Source organism: Aspergillus homomorphus, assembly GCF_003184865.1.
Source record: "Aspergillus homomorphus CBS 101889 unplaced genomic scaffold BO97scaffold_6, whole genome shotgun sequence".
Taxonomy (NCBI): Eukaryota; Fungi; Ascomycota; class Eurotiomycetes; order Eurotiales; family Aspergillaceae; genus Aspergillus; species Aspergillus homomorphus.
In genome coordinates this window covers 374,330-391,321 of record NW_020291892.1, presented here as the reverse complement: position 1 = coordinate 391,321, position 16,992 = coordinate 374,330, and the positions used below count along the sequence as shown (strand labels likewise).

General features: G+C 51.1%; 6 protein-coding genes across 6 annotated transcripts; 4 read left to right on the top strand and 2 right to left on the bottom strand.

Moving 5' to 3' along the window:
* The first annotated feature begins 4,141 nt into the window (after positions 1–4,141).
* On the top strand, positions 4,142–5,374 carry BO97DRAFT_385295 (uncharacterized protein). Its single transcript, XM_025693461.1, has 2 exons — positions 4,142–4,227; positions 4,296–5,374. The coding sequence occupies exons 1-2, from the start codon at positions 4,191–4,193 to the stop codon at positions 5,264–5,266; spliced, it is 1,008 nt and encodes a 335-aa protein (XP_025554232.1). The 5' UTR covers positions 4,142–4,190; the 3' UTR covers positions 5,267–5,374.
* Positions 5,320–6,221, bottom strand: BO97DRAFT_363699 (putative tubulin-specific chaperone Rbl2). The gene is made up of 4 exons (XM_025692513.1): positions 6,146–6,221; positions 5,721–5,901; positions 5,576–5,662; positions 5,320–5,520 (listed from the first exon to the last, which is right to left on the bottom strand). Exons 2-4 carry the CDS (start codon positions 5,886–5,888, stop codon positions 5,419–5,421), a joined length of 357 nt encoding a protein of 118 aa, XP_025554231.1. The 5' UTR covers positions 5,889–5,901; positions 6,146–6,221; the 3' UTR covers positions 5,320–5,418.
* A 345-nt stretch (positions 6,222–6,566) lies between these two features.
* Positions 6,567–7,930, top strand: BO97DRAFT_238679 (elongin A domain-containing protein). The gene is made up of 4 exons (XM_025690766.1): positions 6,567–6,707; positions 6,779–6,855; positions 6,924–7,748; positions 7,816–7,930. The coding sequence occupies exons 1-4, from the start codon at positions 6,650–6,652 to the stop codon at positions 7,921–7,923; spliced, it is 1,068 nt and encodes a 355-aa protein (XP_025554230.1). The 5' UTR covers positions 6,567–6,649; the 3' UTR covers positions 7,924–7,930.
* Positions 7,931–8,487: 557 nt separating this feature from the next.
* Positions 8,488–9,844, bottom strand: BO97DRAFT_403709 (NEDD8 family protein RUB1). Its single transcript, XM_025694795.1, has 4 exons — positions 9,478–9,844; positions 9,276–9,330; positions 8,893–8,975; positions 8,488–8,823 (listed from the first exon to the last, which is right to left on the bottom strand). The coding sequence occupies exons 1-4, from the start codon at positions 9,486–9,488 to the stop codon at positions 8,739–8,741; spliced, it is 234 nt and encodes a 77-aa protein (XP_025554229.1). The 5' UTR covers positions 9,489–9,844; the 3' UTR covers positions 8,488–8,738.
* A 196-nt stretch (positions 9,845–10,040) lies between these two features.
* On the top strand, positions 10,041–12,596 carry BO97DRAFT_468611 (60S ribosomal eL42 domain-containing protein; the record flags this gene model as incomplete). The annotated part of the gene is made up of 6 exons (XM_025699761.1): positions 10,041–10,106; positions 10,172–10,439; positions 10,534–11,081; positions 11,998–12,090; positions 12,162–12,346; positions 12,406–12,596. 6 exons carry the CDS (start codon positions 10,041–10,043, stop codon positions 12,443–12,445), a joined length of 1,200 nt encoding a protein of 399 aa, XP_025554228.1. The 3' UTR covers positions 12,446–12,596.
* A 1,490-nt stretch (positions 12,597–14,086) lies between these two features.
* Positions 14,087–16,401, top strand: hxt8 (putative MFS monosaccharide transporter (Hxt8)). The gene is made up of 12 exons (XM_025690765.1): positions 14,087–14,256; positions 14,311–14,338; positions 14,394–14,455; positions 14,505–14,695; positions 14,759–15,187; positions 15,243–15,294; positions 15,359–15,368; positions 15,431–15,560; positions 15,619–15,758; positions 15,825–15,938; positions 16,031–16,136; positions 16,201–16,401. Exons 1-12 carry the CDS (start codon positions 14,197–14,199, stop codon positions 16,334–16,336), a joined length of 1,458 nt encoding a protein of 485 aa, XP_025554227.1. The 5' UTR covers positions 14,087–14,196; the 3' UTR covers positions 16,337–16,401.
* Positions 16,402–16,992: the final 591 nt, after the last annotated feature.

Below are 16,992 nucleotides of genomic sequence, written 5' to 3'. Positions count from 1 at the left end.
GAGCCTAAGAGTGTGTATGTGCAAGTGGAAGATCCAGGGTACCTGCTGTCCAAGACGGCTGTACGCCACGTGTCCCAGTTGCGCTGGCTCCTTCGTAGACCGTGGGGCCTCCGGCACGATTGTTACTGTCGTGTCCCTGAACCGACTGTGCTGAAGGACCCCCGCCGGTCGCCGTAGTACTCTGGTTAGGTCCGTGATGTTGAGGCAGGAAGCCCCCACTGACAACGTTCCCGTGATTCGGGAAAAAGCTCTGGTTCAATGCACCACAAGTGGTGCATGTGAATTCTATCTTGAAATTCGTAAGGATCGCCTGTGATGTTGTTGGATGGCCGTGATTTGGAGGCTGAGTCTGCAATTTTGGTTGACCCATCTCTGGGATAGACGGTTGCCCGGGACTGGATACACCATAGTCAGCTCTGTGATGAATGGTATGGCTGAGACTGGCTTGATCCTGCGGTTGGACCTCGGGTGGCTGGTGTATCTGGCGTAGGTGCTGTACTTGATGCGTAGATGGTATTTGAAGAGGTGTTTGTACGGGTTGACTGTGGAGATGGGAAAGTGAAAGTGAGTTGCGATGAGCTTCGCTCTGTTGCATGCTATCAATCAGGGCCTCATGGATATTGTCCTGGATCCAGCGTTGACCGGATAAACTGCCGAAAGCCGAGTTACTCCCCTGTGCCTCCAATTGAGATGGCGGACTTTCTTGTTGGTCTTCACCGCTGGAGTCATGAGTATTGGTCTCCTCACTCTGGTTCTGTGCTTCTTTCTGTTGTAGTCGGATCAGCGCTCGCTGCGCTTGTCGCATGGATATGTCGTGGTCATGGTAGCGTTTAACAGCATCGACGACGTCCTGGGCTTTGATTTTGTGGCTCATGTCAAAAAGCTTGGGGATCTCTGAGAGGAGGAATCGGACATGCGATGCCTCCGAGCGAGCCGGTGTTCTCGAAGTGGGGGTGGCATTGCGTCGACAGTTGTGACTGTCTTGGAGACTGCTAATGTAGGTCGCGTTCTTGTTTGCACGGCAGACCACGCGAAAGTAACAATTGCTTGATGACCGGCATCCTATTACCACACTCTTTTTGTTGCTTCTAGTAACGCGGAGTTCCCAATGTTGCCTCACGGAGATGCTCCGTACCAAAGCTTTGAAGTCCTCTAGCGAGCCGAACCGCTGGCCCACGTGGAGCCCCGAGTACATCTCCGCCATCACGAAGAGGGATGGTGAAAGGATACAATGAAGACTTGAGCTAATTGTGCCCGAGAGGAAGGGTCCATCAGTAAAACACCGAATCTCTGAAGCTCTGAGCACAATATTTTGTCTTTGACGCTAGTCGATTCGACATCGTTCGCGCGCGTACTGCGGCAGTTTTCTCTTAGCTTTCCTATCGGGGAACGTAAGTTTAATTTAAATAGATTATGGAGGGGGGTGTGGGTTCAGGGTTGAGTTAGGGGAAAGAAAGCACAGGCAGCAGTCCGGGGAGGGAGATGGTCAGGAGTCCTCGACGGGCCTGTAATCAAAAGCAAGTAGTCGAAATAAAATCATGGGAGTCAAAGCAGCAGCAGCAATGACTAGTGGGGGAGGATTGTTTCAATTGCAGTAATCCGTACTCCGTGCTCTTGGCTCCCCCGGGAAAGAGAGAGAGGGTGGAGGTGACAGCCCAATACCCCATGCGGTTTAGCCGGCTACATTACTACTTTAAGGAGAGTGTCTTATCTACGCCGTGCCTTGGCGTCAACGTACGTGTTCTATAAGACCATCGCTCTCGCGCTGCTTGAGCTTGCAACCTTGTAACCCTGCCATTTTTTTGGACTCACGCTCCCCTCAATCCCATAATCTCATGCAGCCTTTTATTTATTGGTATATGATGCATGTTTGTTAGTGATGCGTCATGGAGCCCTCTCGGCTTCGTCCTCTCTGTTGTTTCGAGTTGAAATGGCGCGACTCGGTCTGACTTGTGATTCCCCATTGCCAATTAATGCAGGGCTTGGTTTCAGCTGACAGACTATAATCTCCAAATTTTTTATACAACTAACATGCTTTGACTTCGACAAGTCGATCCGCTTAGGTCGGATCAAGACTAGGTAGGTCTATTCTTGAGTTCAGCGCGCTGTGTCTTCAGAATCGCGGTCGATGGCACATCAGGGATTTGAATCATCGCATTACGCGGACACATTCATCATGACTGGCAGTGATATGATATGAAAAGTACAAGCTAATCAGATTAGGTCGCAATTTACCTACGCAAGGCGCTGCCCTTATTGGCGTGACTGTCTCAAAAGTCCGGGCCGGTTGATAGGCACGACCACAACTACTTACGGGAACATTGCTCCGTCATCGACTTGGTTCCTGTGGGCTGGAGTCTCTTGTGTGCCATACTTGATTAATCCTAACGGATCTTAGCTGCATCGAATTGTCCCCGGATCTTTATGAACCCCTGCCTCATCGACAATGACGTTCTCTTGAGGCTCGCTAAGCTAGACTCTCTCAACCGACCCTGTTGGTGACACTATTAACACTTCACCACTGTGCCTATCTTCATGGATTTAGAAAGACTCGCGGCCGACATAGGTTCCTTAGTGTCAGTCGAGCGTCAACTGTGGCTGGGGATCTAGGACATGTTCGAATCAGACTGACAAGATGACCGACCAGGTCAAAGCGTGTGTTTCTCTACCTGGACAAACCGGACGGCGGCCGATAGCACGAGAAGGTCAGCCCATACGTCCGCAACGACTATTCAATGCGAGTGCTGGCTATCCATTCCACAAGTGCTGTTGGAAACTCCACGATGGATTTTCTGTGCACTAAGACAGCCCTTGGCCACTCAGAGAACACCGAAGTAGCCTCAAAAACACGCGCGTGGCCTCGAGCCAATCCTTCTTAAGACACAGGCCATAGCCTCGGTGAACTGTAGCTCACAACTTTGACCCGCTGAGCAATTTTGGGCATGTTCTCTAGCAATAAATCCTGTTGTGATGAACCCACGAGCGATATGGAGATAGAATCCATGGAGCCAGACAGAAGGCTACCCGGTCTCGCATGCCGCCATCTGCTCGCTGCTCAGTACCATTCAGATTAGAATGGAGAGTTACCATCAATGAGCTTATCACTGTAATTTGTGACTGTATGAAGGGTCGGAATTTTCTCTTTCAGACACTTTGCAGCTCTTTCTGGGAGAGGTGACCTTTCCACCAGGAATTAGAGCATCCCCGTGGCGTTGGCTCATTCTTCACTTTAATACGATAGCCATCCAAACGTCAAACAAAGTAGTGGGACTTACCATCCTCGTCTGGCCAGAAATCCGTATAGATCTCATTTACCATATTTTATGCTCAAAACCCCAATAGTTGAGTCTCTGTACGTCTTGGTCCGAATCCCGAATGCCAGCAGATGAGATTGACCAGACTTGAACCGTCTAGGATGGCAAAGCAAAGCAGAACTACCCAAATCGACCTTCGTGCCCAGGACTCACGATTCTGGAGATCATATCGTCAAGGTCAACAAATCCCGAATGGACTGTCACGGATATACTGCGTGGACAATGTCAGATTGGCGTTGGATAGCAGGGAATTTAAGCTCATTAGAGGTGGAGCTTGGCGCTATTGCTCGTTCCAGACCTCGTGTCCATCCGCGTCAAGGTTGCTGATGAGGTTCAATAGGTGCTGCTTCATATCAGCTGGGTAGGCAGCGAGCAGCAGGCAGCTAGATAGCAAAGGCGTTATACTTCTTTCTCAAAAAGCGTCTCTTGGCATCAAGTGATAGATATTGGATTTAGATGCCTACAGCCTGGATCCAGCATACATCTAGCTCCTGAGGTTTAAAGGGAGAACGAGGCCCATCACAGCGATTGAGTGAGAACGCAGACAGTCCACCGATTTGCTTTAGTCAGTGTGGAAGACGAATGAAAAAGCTCATAGCCCATGGCCCCCAAGCGGATGCACGGCCAAAGGAGACCACCAAGGCTCTTGCACAAGTTCAAGACCAAGTTCATGCTATGTAAGAGGCGGTGGCTTCCACTGCGGAGCGCCCGCAATTCCAAGGGCTGAGTGGAGAGGGTGGCCAGTGGTTTCCGGCCGCCTAGCGCGAATCCTCCGACCGCTCGATGCCCGCCGCAATCGGCTTTTTCCCGACACCTCAACTGAGGCTACTGAACACCCCTGGGTCAAAGCCAAGTAAGTTCCTTGCTTATAACACAATGGCATCTTACGGGCTTCTAGATCAGCTGGAGGAAGGTAAGCAGATTCATTTCCCTGTTCCAAAAACTCATCACCTCATCCCTCACTCACACCAATTCACGCAGATGGACTTCACAAGTCGCGCCTGCTCAACGTCGAAGAAAAGCCCTTCAAGCGGATTTCGAAACGTCTCCTGAACAACGACTCGGTCCTGGTCTCGAACGCCACCCTCCCCCCAACCCCTCCACCGGACGGATCGGACGAAGATGCTACGGCGGCGGAGGAGGCCGAGAAGCTCAGGCGGCACGAGAACTGGAGTCATTTCCGCGAAGACGTCGCGTTGGACTTTGCCGCCTTCGAGATCAGCATCGCGCGCATCCAATTCCTCCTCACCAGTAACGAGAAGGAGCGCGAGCGGTATGCCACGGAGAAACTGGGGATCCTGGACACCATGCAGTCCGTCCGCGATAACACCTCCGAGCTGCGGGTTCAGCTCGAGGAGGCCCAACGGCTGCTGGCGCTGCGGAAGAGCTACGACGAACTGGCGGAGAAGATCACGAGCAACCGGCTCCTGAAACCGCGCGAGGACCAGCAGGCCAACTTGCAGAAGCTGCAGGCCGAGATCACCGATCTGGAGAAGGAGAGCAAGGAATACGCGCAGACGTGGTCAGAGCGCCGTGAGCAGTTCGGTCGCATTGTCGAGGAAGGCATGCAGCTGCGCCGCTTGATCCGCGACGAGAAGGAAGAAGTCGAGCGTCGCGAGGGGATGCAGGAGGGTGAGGACGGCGATGACGGCGACGTCCCCTCCAAGGGCAAATCGAGCGGGGCCAATACTCCTCGGCAGGATTCAGACAGCCTGGCTTCCTCGCACCATAGCCCCGAGGAGCTCAGCCGTCTGTCTGCGGGCTTGCAAGTGGATAGATCAGGCACGGCCGGTGCAGCGTCTCCCTTGCGGCAAGTGACTGTTCCAGGTGAAGAGGAAAAAGCCTCGGCTGATCTGGACACCACGATGGAAGACGAAGGGGAGGTACAAGAGGAGTTGGAAGAGGGAGAAGAACAAGACGATCGTGCAGATAAGATGGATATTACCGGGTGATTGGAAACTACTATGACTATACATTGAGCGCGGAGTTAATTGGTGGCGTTTTTGTTCACGGTGGCTGTCATTTACATCAGTTTTTCTGGAGTAGGACTACAACGATTGCCATTCCGGCTTTTGATGCTTAGACAGTAATAAAGCAAGCAAGTTTACGAGATCTCTCGCTCGGCTGTCCTGGCTTTGGAGATAGCCTCCTTGGCTGCAGTAATCTGCTCGACATTGCTCTCGGAGCCCTTCTTGCCCTCCTCAATCTGAACGATACGGTTAGCCTTTAGAAGTGCCAAATCAATGGAGAATGTAGCATACCAGCAACTGGTCAAGCTTCGCAATCGCATCCTCAATCTTCCGCTTCAGGGTTGGAAGGACCTTCCTGGTCTCCTCAAGCGCAAGCCGCTGTCGTGCGGGGACTGTTAGTGACGGCACTCGTTGAATTTCTGCTCACATTACCAACCTCCTGCTTTAGAGTAAACTCTTTGTTCTCATCGTCACCACCTTCGTTGGACTCGAGCTTTTTGATCCTTTCCGTTTGCTGCTGTAGCTCGCGGTGGTAGGACGCTTCTTCCTTGACCAAGCGCTGGACGGATGCCGTAGCGATTTCTAGTTGAGAGCGGGGTGCCATTGCGATCGGTGATCTAGGGCACAAATGTCAGAAATGGGGATATCTCTTCCAAGTGAGACTACCAGAGATGTAGATATGCTCTCGTTCAACGCGTCTCCTGGTGAGGTGCTCATATAAATGTGGTGAGAATATGAAAAACAAAGCCATAGCGAAATCAAAGCGGTTCAGTTCGTCAGAGAGCTCCGATGAAGCTGAAGTTGGAATGTTCCGATATATTTTTGATAAAGCTGGTACATAGAGAGATGGATTAAACTGACCTGGATTGAATAAACGTTTGGGAAGAAAGATAGACCTTGTAATTGAGTATTAAAGGTGCTTCTATCGTTGGATTGAGGGGGTGTTGCTGTATTCTGCCCCTCCACTATGATGCTATCGATCGGTGTATCAGCACGTGAAGGACATGTATTCACCGCCTTCAGTTAGCCAGGCGGACGGCGTCATAGGGCAGTAACCTTGAAGCCGGGTTGATTCTCCGATTCCGCCTAGACCCGGCCAATGAGCTCATCTCGTGATACGTACCAGCGTTATCCTACTGAGTCCGCTCGACAAAGACGCAGTGATTCACCACCACTGATTCACCACATACAGTTCTGACTCTACAAAGAACCCCAGGGGTCCGGGTCTTCGCGATGACTTAGGCCCCCGACACTTCCCTTATATATGTCATTCTCACTCGCTTCTCACAACCTGGTCATATGTGATAGATATCTCATACCCAGAACTTGGTTATTACACGATTCTACACCCGATTGAAAAGGACAATGCCGCCGCCCTCGTTACTCCAGCTTTGCACGGCCACTGCGATCAGAAACATCAAACGTAGGTCGCCACTTTCAGTCAACCTTCTCCCTTGCTTGAATCTTCCGGTCGCTAAAACTGTCATTTATTAGATTTGGATGATATTGGAAATATCCCCTATGCCTTAGCTCGACCATTCCTCCTTAAGGTGGAAAGTCCCGAGAAACTGGTAAGTCTCGTGGAGCGCACATGGACTTGGTAAGAGGCTCTGGACTAACCGATTACCCTCGATCACAGAGAGCTTTGGAACTTCAGTCGCCCCACCTCATGCAAGATGATGAAGAACTATGGCTCGAATTTATCAAGCGAGACATCCCTCGGTGGGAAGAGTACGATCTGCCCGAGAAGCCCGATTGCTGGTATGATGTATACTGCGACCTCAGAGAACAGGTACAACGGGCAGTAGACGAGGATGCAGAGAAGCTCAAGATGGCTTTGGACGGGATCAGCTCCGAAAGAGCCAAACACAGTGCCAAGTTAGTCACTGATCGGCGGAGTATCGGCCTCCCCCGTGAGAGACCTACCATGAAGCAGCGCTACGCTTCGCTCGATAGGAAGATGGGCGGGTTCAAACCGGTCTTCGTCGCTTCAAAGTCCGGCGCCAGCCAATACGATTCGCTGGGCGCGCCTGCCTGGGGATTCGAACGTCCCTCGGTACCACGATCCGAGACGAAGAGAAAAACCGGAATCTTTAGCGCAACGAAGCGAAATAGTGCGCTGGCTATCCCAACAAAACAGCTCAACACCAGGGCCTCGCAGATCAAACAGGCACCACGGTCTTTGGTCGAGGAACATAGGCGTCCTGTTGAGCCTGCCATCCCTCGCCGGCGAGATAATACAACCGTGGCTATGAGAGCCCCCGGACGATCACGAATGCAAACTACTGCGGGTTCTACAGGTCAGAACAATCTCGAAGTCAACTCCACCTTACGGGATAGAGAAGCCCGTCTGCGGGCAATAGCCTCTGGACGACCGGTCGGCTCCCTGACGGGCTCATCTGGTCCGGGGACTACTGGCAGCCCGCAGTGTCCGCGTTTTAGTGCGTCGCCATCGACAGCTACGGTTCGTTCCTCCCTCCTTCCGACTCGGGTTGCGATATTTGATGATGGCTTGACTGACTTTAAGACAGGCAAATGCAGTCGTTCCGACCGCACCTGGACCTCGTCCTATTATGGTTCGTAAACGACCCGCACCCGCCGATCCGTTCATTCAACCCAAGAAGAAGAGAGTGAACTGATTCATCGACATTCTCATAACTCATCATCGGACCACGAATTCACTTCATTTATATTCCAGGACAACCTGTCTTGTACAGGTCTGACTCTTGGACGTGGGCCGGGCTTCCCTTCAAAAGAGGCTCGGCATATTGCCGTACACTTTTTTAGTCTATTTGCATTTGCTTCATACCATTCTGAAGTCATATATTTCTTTAACTCGCTCTTCATTTTTTTTTTGCGCAAGCTCAACTTGACAATGTTGGCATCGCATTTGGCGCAATGAGCTTTGCTATTTCTTGCCGGGGAATCATCTAGAACGGGTTTGGAGGCGAACTGGTTTGGGGTTATATATGGTACGAAGTCAATGAGATGAAAACATCCTTCTTTACACCTCATCGTGCTATCCATATACCTCGTTACCTGCTGTAGTACGAGACCGAACCGCATCGTCTATAGCGGCAATATTACCAATCTCTACCGGACTATCCCAACGGAACAACGATTGACTCACCGATCGATATCAGTAGATCCGCCATGACTGCATTATTGTATCACATCAAGGCCGACCTTTACCAAAAGGTAAAGCACATTACAAGGGCGAGGATGGAGACAGCCCAAGCGGACGTTCATGCGCCCTGAATTCTGTACGCCTGCGAAAAAAAGCATGATGAACAATTCCGTCTTATCAGGAAAGCCAGTTCCTGAAACACGGAACAAGAGATTATCGGAGTGAAGATTAAAAGAAAGAAAATAAAACCGATTTACTATTCCACATAGCATTTCAGAAAGAGGACTCTCTTCCTCTCTCCCTTTCTCTCTTTTCCCCAATTTCCATTTAGATACCACCCCGAAGCGCGAGAACCAGGTGTAGTGTGGCACCACCTTCGAGGTTGTATTCTGCGGCAGTCTTGTCGTCGGCCCTGTTTGCAAGACGAGGAGTCAGCGCTTTTTTTTGTGGAAATGTGTGTCTGGGAGGCAGTGTACTGTACATTTGCTTTCCGCCGAAAATCAGTCGTTGCTGGACCGGTGGGATGCCTTCTTTCTCCTCGACTCGCTCTTTTATCCGGGAGACCTTTGGGATGAGGGTTGAATTAGCGATGGGGACTTTTTGTCTTTCTCGTTGAGTTGAGGTTGAGATTGTTTTGGGGTTTGAATTGGGAAGGCTTCGTGGTTCGTGTTTTTTTCTTCTCTGTCACAAATCGGTCTGCCTCCTAGCTGTGCCAGTGGCTGGCTGGCTGGCTGGCTGGGGTCTTGTCATTCTTGTCACACGGCGACGGGCGACGCAGAACCGAACCGCAGGCTCGCGGATGGTGATAGGATAATTGGTTTAAGGGAGGACGGAGGGGAAAGGAAGGAAAGGGAGGCAAAGCACCTTGTAGTCGGGCTCGATGTCGAGTTCGATCTCCTTGCCGGTGAGGGTGCGCACTCTGTATTGTAATCACGAGGAATGGTTAGTTGGGTTTGTTCTCGATAGCTCGGTGACGACGGCCTCTCTGCGTCATGGAAAAGGTAGGTAGGGTCGCCTTCGGAGGTGGGGTTGGGTTGGCTTCACGCGGGCGCGCATTTGCACTTACTTGATCAACATCTTGAATGGACGGTCGGTCTATATGGTAAAAGGGCGGAAGATGGTGGAGAAGGTTTGCGATAGCGCAGCGCAAGATCTAAGTCCGGGTATGCGAGAGAAGTTGGGGTAGACTTGGTCGGTGGTAAGTAAGTAGTAAGCAGGAGGTGGTTTGTTGCTGACGGGAAAGCCGCGGCGGGGTTTCTGGTGGGGCATCAACACACTGTCTGGAAAGGCTCGGCGAGAGCACCAGATCAGATCAGATCAACGGCGGGCTCGAATTAGTTGCTTGCTTGCAATATTGTGTCGTTATCTAGAAGATTGGTCATAAGCCATGAGTTTTCTGGCTGCTGACGGGTGAGCTTTGAAGAGATACTCAAGTAATTGCTCCAGGCTGATTGCCGATCACTTTGGTGCGGTGCTTACGAGCTATAGTAGACGGACAACTTGAACTATATATAGCAGTCAGGCATCCGAGTCAGATCCTTTCAAGTTGCAACGCCAATGGCTATTCTTTGACCACTTTCAATTGGCGCTTTCGCACCTGATTCTCTATCTTCTACAATCCAGTCCAAAATGGGCGATAGTGACCAAGCCTCTAATCCGTTCGACGAGCTCATTGCAGAGTGCCATAATGATCCGGTATGGACTCGGGAGTTTCCACGGCTAGACCTACGTATAGAGCCAGGCACACTGATCGGTGACAGAGGCAAATCCAAGCTCGCTACGAAGCTCATCGATTCAATCGGAGCAAGCAACAGAAAGATAAACTACTCGATCCCAGTTTCCCCGGTTGGCAAGTCGACGATATCCTCAGATGCTTGCATGAGCAAGCAAAGAATGAGCGGCCAGGCGCTGCAGCGGCTGCGCCGTTTGTTGATCATCGACACAGCTTGACAATCCTCGCCCGCCCACCGCAGCATATTCGAAACTTGATCAAAGAGATTCAGCAGGAAATTGAGGATGTTGCTCCCAGTGCGTGTTATCACGCCCCCACTCACTTTTCCAGTATCCCTGGCCGGATCCAGTACCGCGATACGAAACTGATTACATATGAGATTATGGCTAGGTCTGTGGTTTACGCCACCCAACTATCTGCACATGACTGCCCTGGAAGTTGCTAGTTGCCGAACCGAACCAGAGATTGATGGCCTCGTCGCTCAACTTAAGGGCAGTGGCATCATACCGCAGTTGGTAAACTACACATACTACCACCGCACACGTCTATTCAGGCCGGTGATTAGTTACGATGCGACTGCAATGGCCCTGAGTTTCATTCCAGAAGCTGATGATGGGACTGAAAATGTCCGCCAGCAAGAGTATCACGACGATGAGTATACATATCACCATCTGCGAAGAGATGTCTCTGCGCAGGTGGCGGCGATAGGACTACCGATGAAGCCCAGGTACATTGCTCCTTCGGCGCATGTTACAATCGCACGTTTCATCACTCGCGAGGGTTTCTTAACTGAGGCGCCGGGGTCAGGAGGGGAAGGGAAGTTTGATGACAATCGTGTGGCTGCACTGATTAACAAGATTGAGGCCATCAACGAAAAGCTTCGAGCGGAATATTGGCCCCGTGAACAGGAGCCCGTACCTTGGAAAGGTGAATGGCTCGTTGGACAGGAACGAGGGCTGGAAATCTGTACTGGGAGTTCATTCTATGGCGGAGGAGAATGCGCCAGTTTCGGAAAAGGCTTTTCATAGATAGACATAAACACTCATAAACAAGCTCCAGTTGGCGGCTGTCAACGACATGCCCGTGAGAAAGTATCAATGTCATGGAGAAAGAGGCCAAGATGATAGATAATGATAGCCGGAAAAGGCCGATAGCTGTTCTGGCCTCAGGCAGGCAAGAGAGCCGTGGAGCCTGGAGGGAGGGTCGAGTCTTGGCTGCTGACACACAAACGCGGTTAGGCCGCACCCTAAGCGAACGAAATCCCACAACCCACCGCACCGCCGCCAGCCCGACTTGATCCTCCCCGACAAGAGACTATCAACGACCACCAAGTTCGCGATCCGGCCAAATCAGTCAAAATGGTAAGGATATTGTCCCATTGATTTTTTTCGCCTTTGTCTCCGTGTTCCTGGGCGTCCGAAATTTTTGCTCGACAAGGCGGCATGCGATGGAAGGGCGAGATGGCGAGATTCGATACTTTTCCGATTGATCGATCCCGGCAACGAATTTTACGAGCCGCCTGCGAACGACCTCTATGGCACCGAAAAAGAACGACAAAAAGCGGACGAGGGTGACGATGAACTCGACGTGACGATTTCGTGAAAGTTCGTGGGGTGAGGCGACCGAACCACTTTGTGCAATCGGGACGAGAGTATCGACTTGCAACAGAATAGACACAAAATCTTCGCCATGACTCGACGACAACGTGTCCTCGATAACGTCCGGATTTTATGGCGCGCCACTCGCTGACTGGCACTCTTTAATACGACGAAGACTCCCGGGAACACACTGCACTTGCGAGCCTGTCACTTCTTCACCAGCAGAGGCTGATCCATCTTTTTCACTCGAATTCAGGTCAACGTTCCGAAAACCCGCCGGACTTACTGCAAGGGCAAGGAGTGCAAGAAGCACACCCAGCACAAGGTCACCCAGTACAAGGCTGGAAAGGTGAATCCCGCCCGTCCTTGAGAGGTTTCGACGACGAGCGGCATACTGATGCAGTTGTTCTCCCCCTCTAGGCCTCCCTGTTCGCCCAGGGTAAGCGTCGTTATGATCGGAAGCAGAGCGGTTATGGTGGTCAGACCAAGCCCGTCTTCCACAAGAAGGCCAAGACTACCAAGAAGATCGTCCTGCGTCTTGAGTGCACTGCTTGCAAGCAGAAGAAGCAGCTTTCCCTGAAGCGCTGCAAGCACTTCGAGCTTGGGTATGTTTCGCCCGCCCTGGCGTGCTGCGGCTCAGATGCTAATCTCCCTCGACCAACAGTGGTGACAAGAAGACCAAGGGTGCTGCTCTTGTTTTCTAAATTTGCGATTTTCTTGTTCGGCTCTGGGTTTCCTGCATTGCTAATCCGGCGGTGGCATATGACAATGGCAATGGAAAATGAAATAGGGTCTTCATATTCAAAAGAAAAAAAGAATATATGACTCCTAGTTGACGAGTCTCTTGACGAAATTAGCCGTGTTCCTGGTCCATCTGTAGTGACAGTGTAATTCTTTGGGAGGCTTGTGCTTTGTAAGACCTTTGACATTGCACTTCCGCGCCTGTCTCGCATTCATTATCTGGCTACAACGTAGAGGTCACGCCGCGTTATCTGTAGTACATTAGTACAATATCTCTCCAGATACCACAGGTTCTACGGCCATTACTGCTGACAACTCCCTATCTCACGCCTATCCATGGGACGATCTCTCAGGTTTACAGAGTACTACCAGAATGAACGACTACCGACACTTCTTCTCCAACCAGTCGGACAAGCCGGCTAGATTGATGAAAAAGGGGGTTCGCGTCGATCGGGGGTAGTGTAAGCCCGATGACACTGTGCAGTCCGACATGCGCAAGCACAGAGGTCAGACTGCAGGGTACAAAAATAAGATTAATCAATGTTGTGTTCCTTAGAACACTTTCAGAGATTAAACTGAAAAGAACAGATACTACACTTGATCTAAGCCAAAAGGCAAAGAGAGCTGGAAAAGAAAAGAGAAAAAAATTCTAAAAGGGTGCTGGGGAGATGTGCCTTATATATGCTCAGCTGGAGGGGGGCTGACGCTAGTGCTGCTAGCCTCGCTTAATGAGGGCGCTAGGCTGTATTGGGCAATCTCTGACTCGCGCCCGCCCGCCCCGGGACTGGGGACCTATGGACCTATACTGTACTGACTACTGACTACTACTATCTTGTTGTATCATATCATCAAGGGCTTTTACAGTTTGTCTACTTGGTTGCTTAGAAATGATAATGATTGACTCGGCGACATTACAGCGAAGTATATGTACTCCGGGCCATATTAAGGTGGTGCTTTTCCTGCTGGATATAACACCCTCCATGCGAGTATATATTCAGTCCAGACTACAGTCTTGATACTGTACCTGGTCTACTTCTTATGGTCTGTCTAGGCACTGGGTAGCCAGCCACGCAAGCAATCCTCCGCGCAACCGAGGCTGAGAATCTTCCACCAACTGTCATTTAAGTTCTTCAGACCTTCAGTCAAGTCACGAGGTCCGAGTCCGGTGGAAGACCTCCCAGGCATTCCTTCCCCGCACTGAACTGATATCTACATCGATCCTACATGCTCTTCTTTATCAATGGCTCCTGGAATCTTCGAAATTATCACATCACTTTAATGCATCAATGTTCCGTCTCAGATCAAGGCCCAAAAGCAACCCAGCCATAACCGCGGTGGAAGGAAACTGCCACACAAACCTCAGGCTCGGGCCAACAGCTACCGAATCGCCCACTCCAAGTTACTTGCCGTCAAATGCGGGGGAATCTGCGGCTTTGCGCAATTTGCATGACATTGACTGGAGTTTGATCTGCACTGAATACGGGCCTCATTGAGGTTTGGCCCACATTCCCCAAGTTCATACCCCGGATTGGCCTTGGTTGTTCGGCCATCCTCCGAGTCGATGTTGACGTTGTACAAACCACACCCTCGGCTGATGGCTCGCGCAGCTATATATCCGCATGCCAGGGCTGTCCCGCAACGCGTCTTTGTTATTGAGCTCGAGCATACACGATAGCCGTTTCGTTTCGGCCTCAATCTCTCCGTCCAATACAAAATGGCTCTCTGGTATGCCTTTGGAGTGGCCATATTCGCTGCGATCGGCACCTTCTTATTCGTAAGGCGAACAGCCCCTGGGGATGGCTTTAGCACTAATTCCGCTGGTCCATAGGGGTTTGATACAGGGATTGCCACGACAAGTGAGCGTTTCTGGTGATGCGGTCCTCTCCATAAGAGCTAACGCTTTCCAATCAGCAATCGCCCATGAAAGCTGGATTGACTATATGAACCACCCTTCTAACGGCTTGACCGGAGCTGTGAGTCACTGGGACAAATTCTGGAGCTCCGGGGGCTTATATAGTGTAGGTTGTATCGGTGTATATCGCCGGTGAGGCAGTCGGCGCCCTCACCCAGACTGCAGTCGGAGATAAGCTCGGTCGCCTTCGGTTCATGGAGCTGCAGTGCATTGTTGTCACTATCGGAACAATTATTCAGACCGCGGCGGTGAATATCGGGATGTTTCTTGCCGGTCGATTGCTGGCTGGTTATGCTGTTGGGCAAGTGCAAATGATATTCGTAAAAGCACGATTTGGCATTGGGGCTAACTATGAACGCGACAGTGGGATGGTCGCTACAGTCCCGATCTATCTCAGTGAGATATCCGCCCCTCGTTATCGCGGAGTCATTGGTGGTGTCTCGGGTTGCGGCATCGCCTTTGGAACGATGGCTTCCAACTGGGTCGGGTACGCATGTAGCTATGCACCCTATGGTCAAGTGCAGTGGAGACTCCCTCTGGCGATCCAAGTTCCTTGGGGGATCATTATGTTCGCCGGGCTAGTAACCTTTATGCCGGATTCCCCACGCCACCTGATTCGAGTAGCTCAGATTGAAAAGGCACGCAGCGAATTCACGAAAGGCCGACGGGACTTGCGTCCGGATGAGGCCCACCAAGAATTTGGGGAAATGGTCGCTCAGATTCAGTATGAGAAGGAAAGGGAGATAACGTCCTACAAAGATATTTTCCGTCTGTTCAGGCGGCGAGCCCTAGTGTACGTTCTCTGCAGGATAACCGAGGAGAGACTCTCGACTGACACGGTCGGGTAGTTCAATCGCTGTGCAGACGATGACGAGTCTTACCGGTGTGAACGTTATCCAGGTATGTCATTTCGATCAGTTGATGGTGAATGTCATAGAAATATCACCTGCTGACTGGGAGCTAGTACTACCAAAGTGGGTGTTGAGGCCTGCCCATACTCCTTCCCTCAGGATAAAGACTCACAGCCTTGTCACAGCAACTCTATACAAATCCCTCGGGATCGATTCCCACACTATCCTAGCCCTAGCCGCCGTATACGGCACCGTCGCTTTTTTCACAAATTGCCTAACCACCATATATCTAACGGATCAATGGGGCCGTCGCAAGTATGCTTTCCACCCAAAGCACAGACCCAACCAGTGCCAGAGACTGACCCAACAATAGAATGATCATAGCCGGCCTCGCCGGGATCATCGCCATTGAAATCTACGCCGCTGTCATGCAGCGCGAATTCCAGAATACCGACAACAGAGTCGGGAAGGGCTTCGCCATCCTAGGAATCTATCTATTTGTGGTGGTCTACTGTAAGCACACATCTCCGACCCAAACCATCTAAAACATACCATTCACTAATCCCTTCAAAAATGAAGACGGTATGCTCAACAGTACCACCTGGCTCTACGGTGCCGAAGTTCTGCCCATCGCACTCCGCAGCAAAATCATGGGACTAGCAGCAGCATCTCACTTTATTGTCAATGTCGCAAGTAGGTTTCCCAAACCGAACAAACCTCTTCCTTCCCACTGCAATGCTTTCGTCGACACAAAAAAAGATTGACACGATCTGATTCTCTAATAGTAACCGAAGCGGGCCCCAGCGCCTTCGCCAATATTCATGAGAACTACTACTATGTCTTCGTGGCCTGCACGCTCTTCTTTTTAATCATCGCGTATCTCTACTTTCCGTGAGTAGCCCATCAACGGTTTTCCTCTCTGAGAAGTGACTCATATATCCCCCTTTCCCTACAGAGAGACCAAACAGAAGACGTTGGAGGAGATTGCCGCGTCCTTCGGTGATAAGGTGGTCGCGGCTGGCGAAAGAGGCGAGGAGGATCCGGATGCGAAGCCTAATTCCCAGCGGGTAGAGGTCGTATACGAAGGATAGGTAGGAGGGCTCACCGGAGAAGGGTGATAGGGTAGGAGAGCTCTGGCAATGAACTCAGATATAAGCATGTTTCCTCTATGTCTGTGGCACGTACATATTCATTCCTTGGTTCCTTGGGGCTGTTGAATCTGTGTAGCGAACAGCCGAGTAACCTACGCATGCGAGAGAGAGAGACCGTACGCTACAAACCCGCTAACGACAACCAGAACAACAAGGTTATGCCCAGCCAACCGTAATCAACAGCCTCGGATGGTCTGTTCTCCTCAGCTTCAGCTCCAGCTTACCAACCCAGGCTCGCCCACTGATAACCCGAAAGGACCCAAGTCTGATATCAAGCGATCCACTCTAGCACCGACACCCACCCACCCACAAAACCACAACATCGACACAGACCCTGATCTACGTGAGTCAGCCGAGCCACCTCTCTCCCTTGACGAGGTGGAGTGGAACTCGACAGAACGAAAGTCTTTTCCCGCCCGAAAAGAGAAGAGTATACGACAAACAGAGCCAGCCAGCCAGCCAGCCAGCCAGCCATCCTTCGGCTCCGAGGCGGAAGATCTGATATTAGCCAAGGAGTGGCGGCGGAAACATTAATGAGTGAGGCTTTGTACGTCGATCAACCCCGGAGAGGGTTATGATATATGATATGATATGAT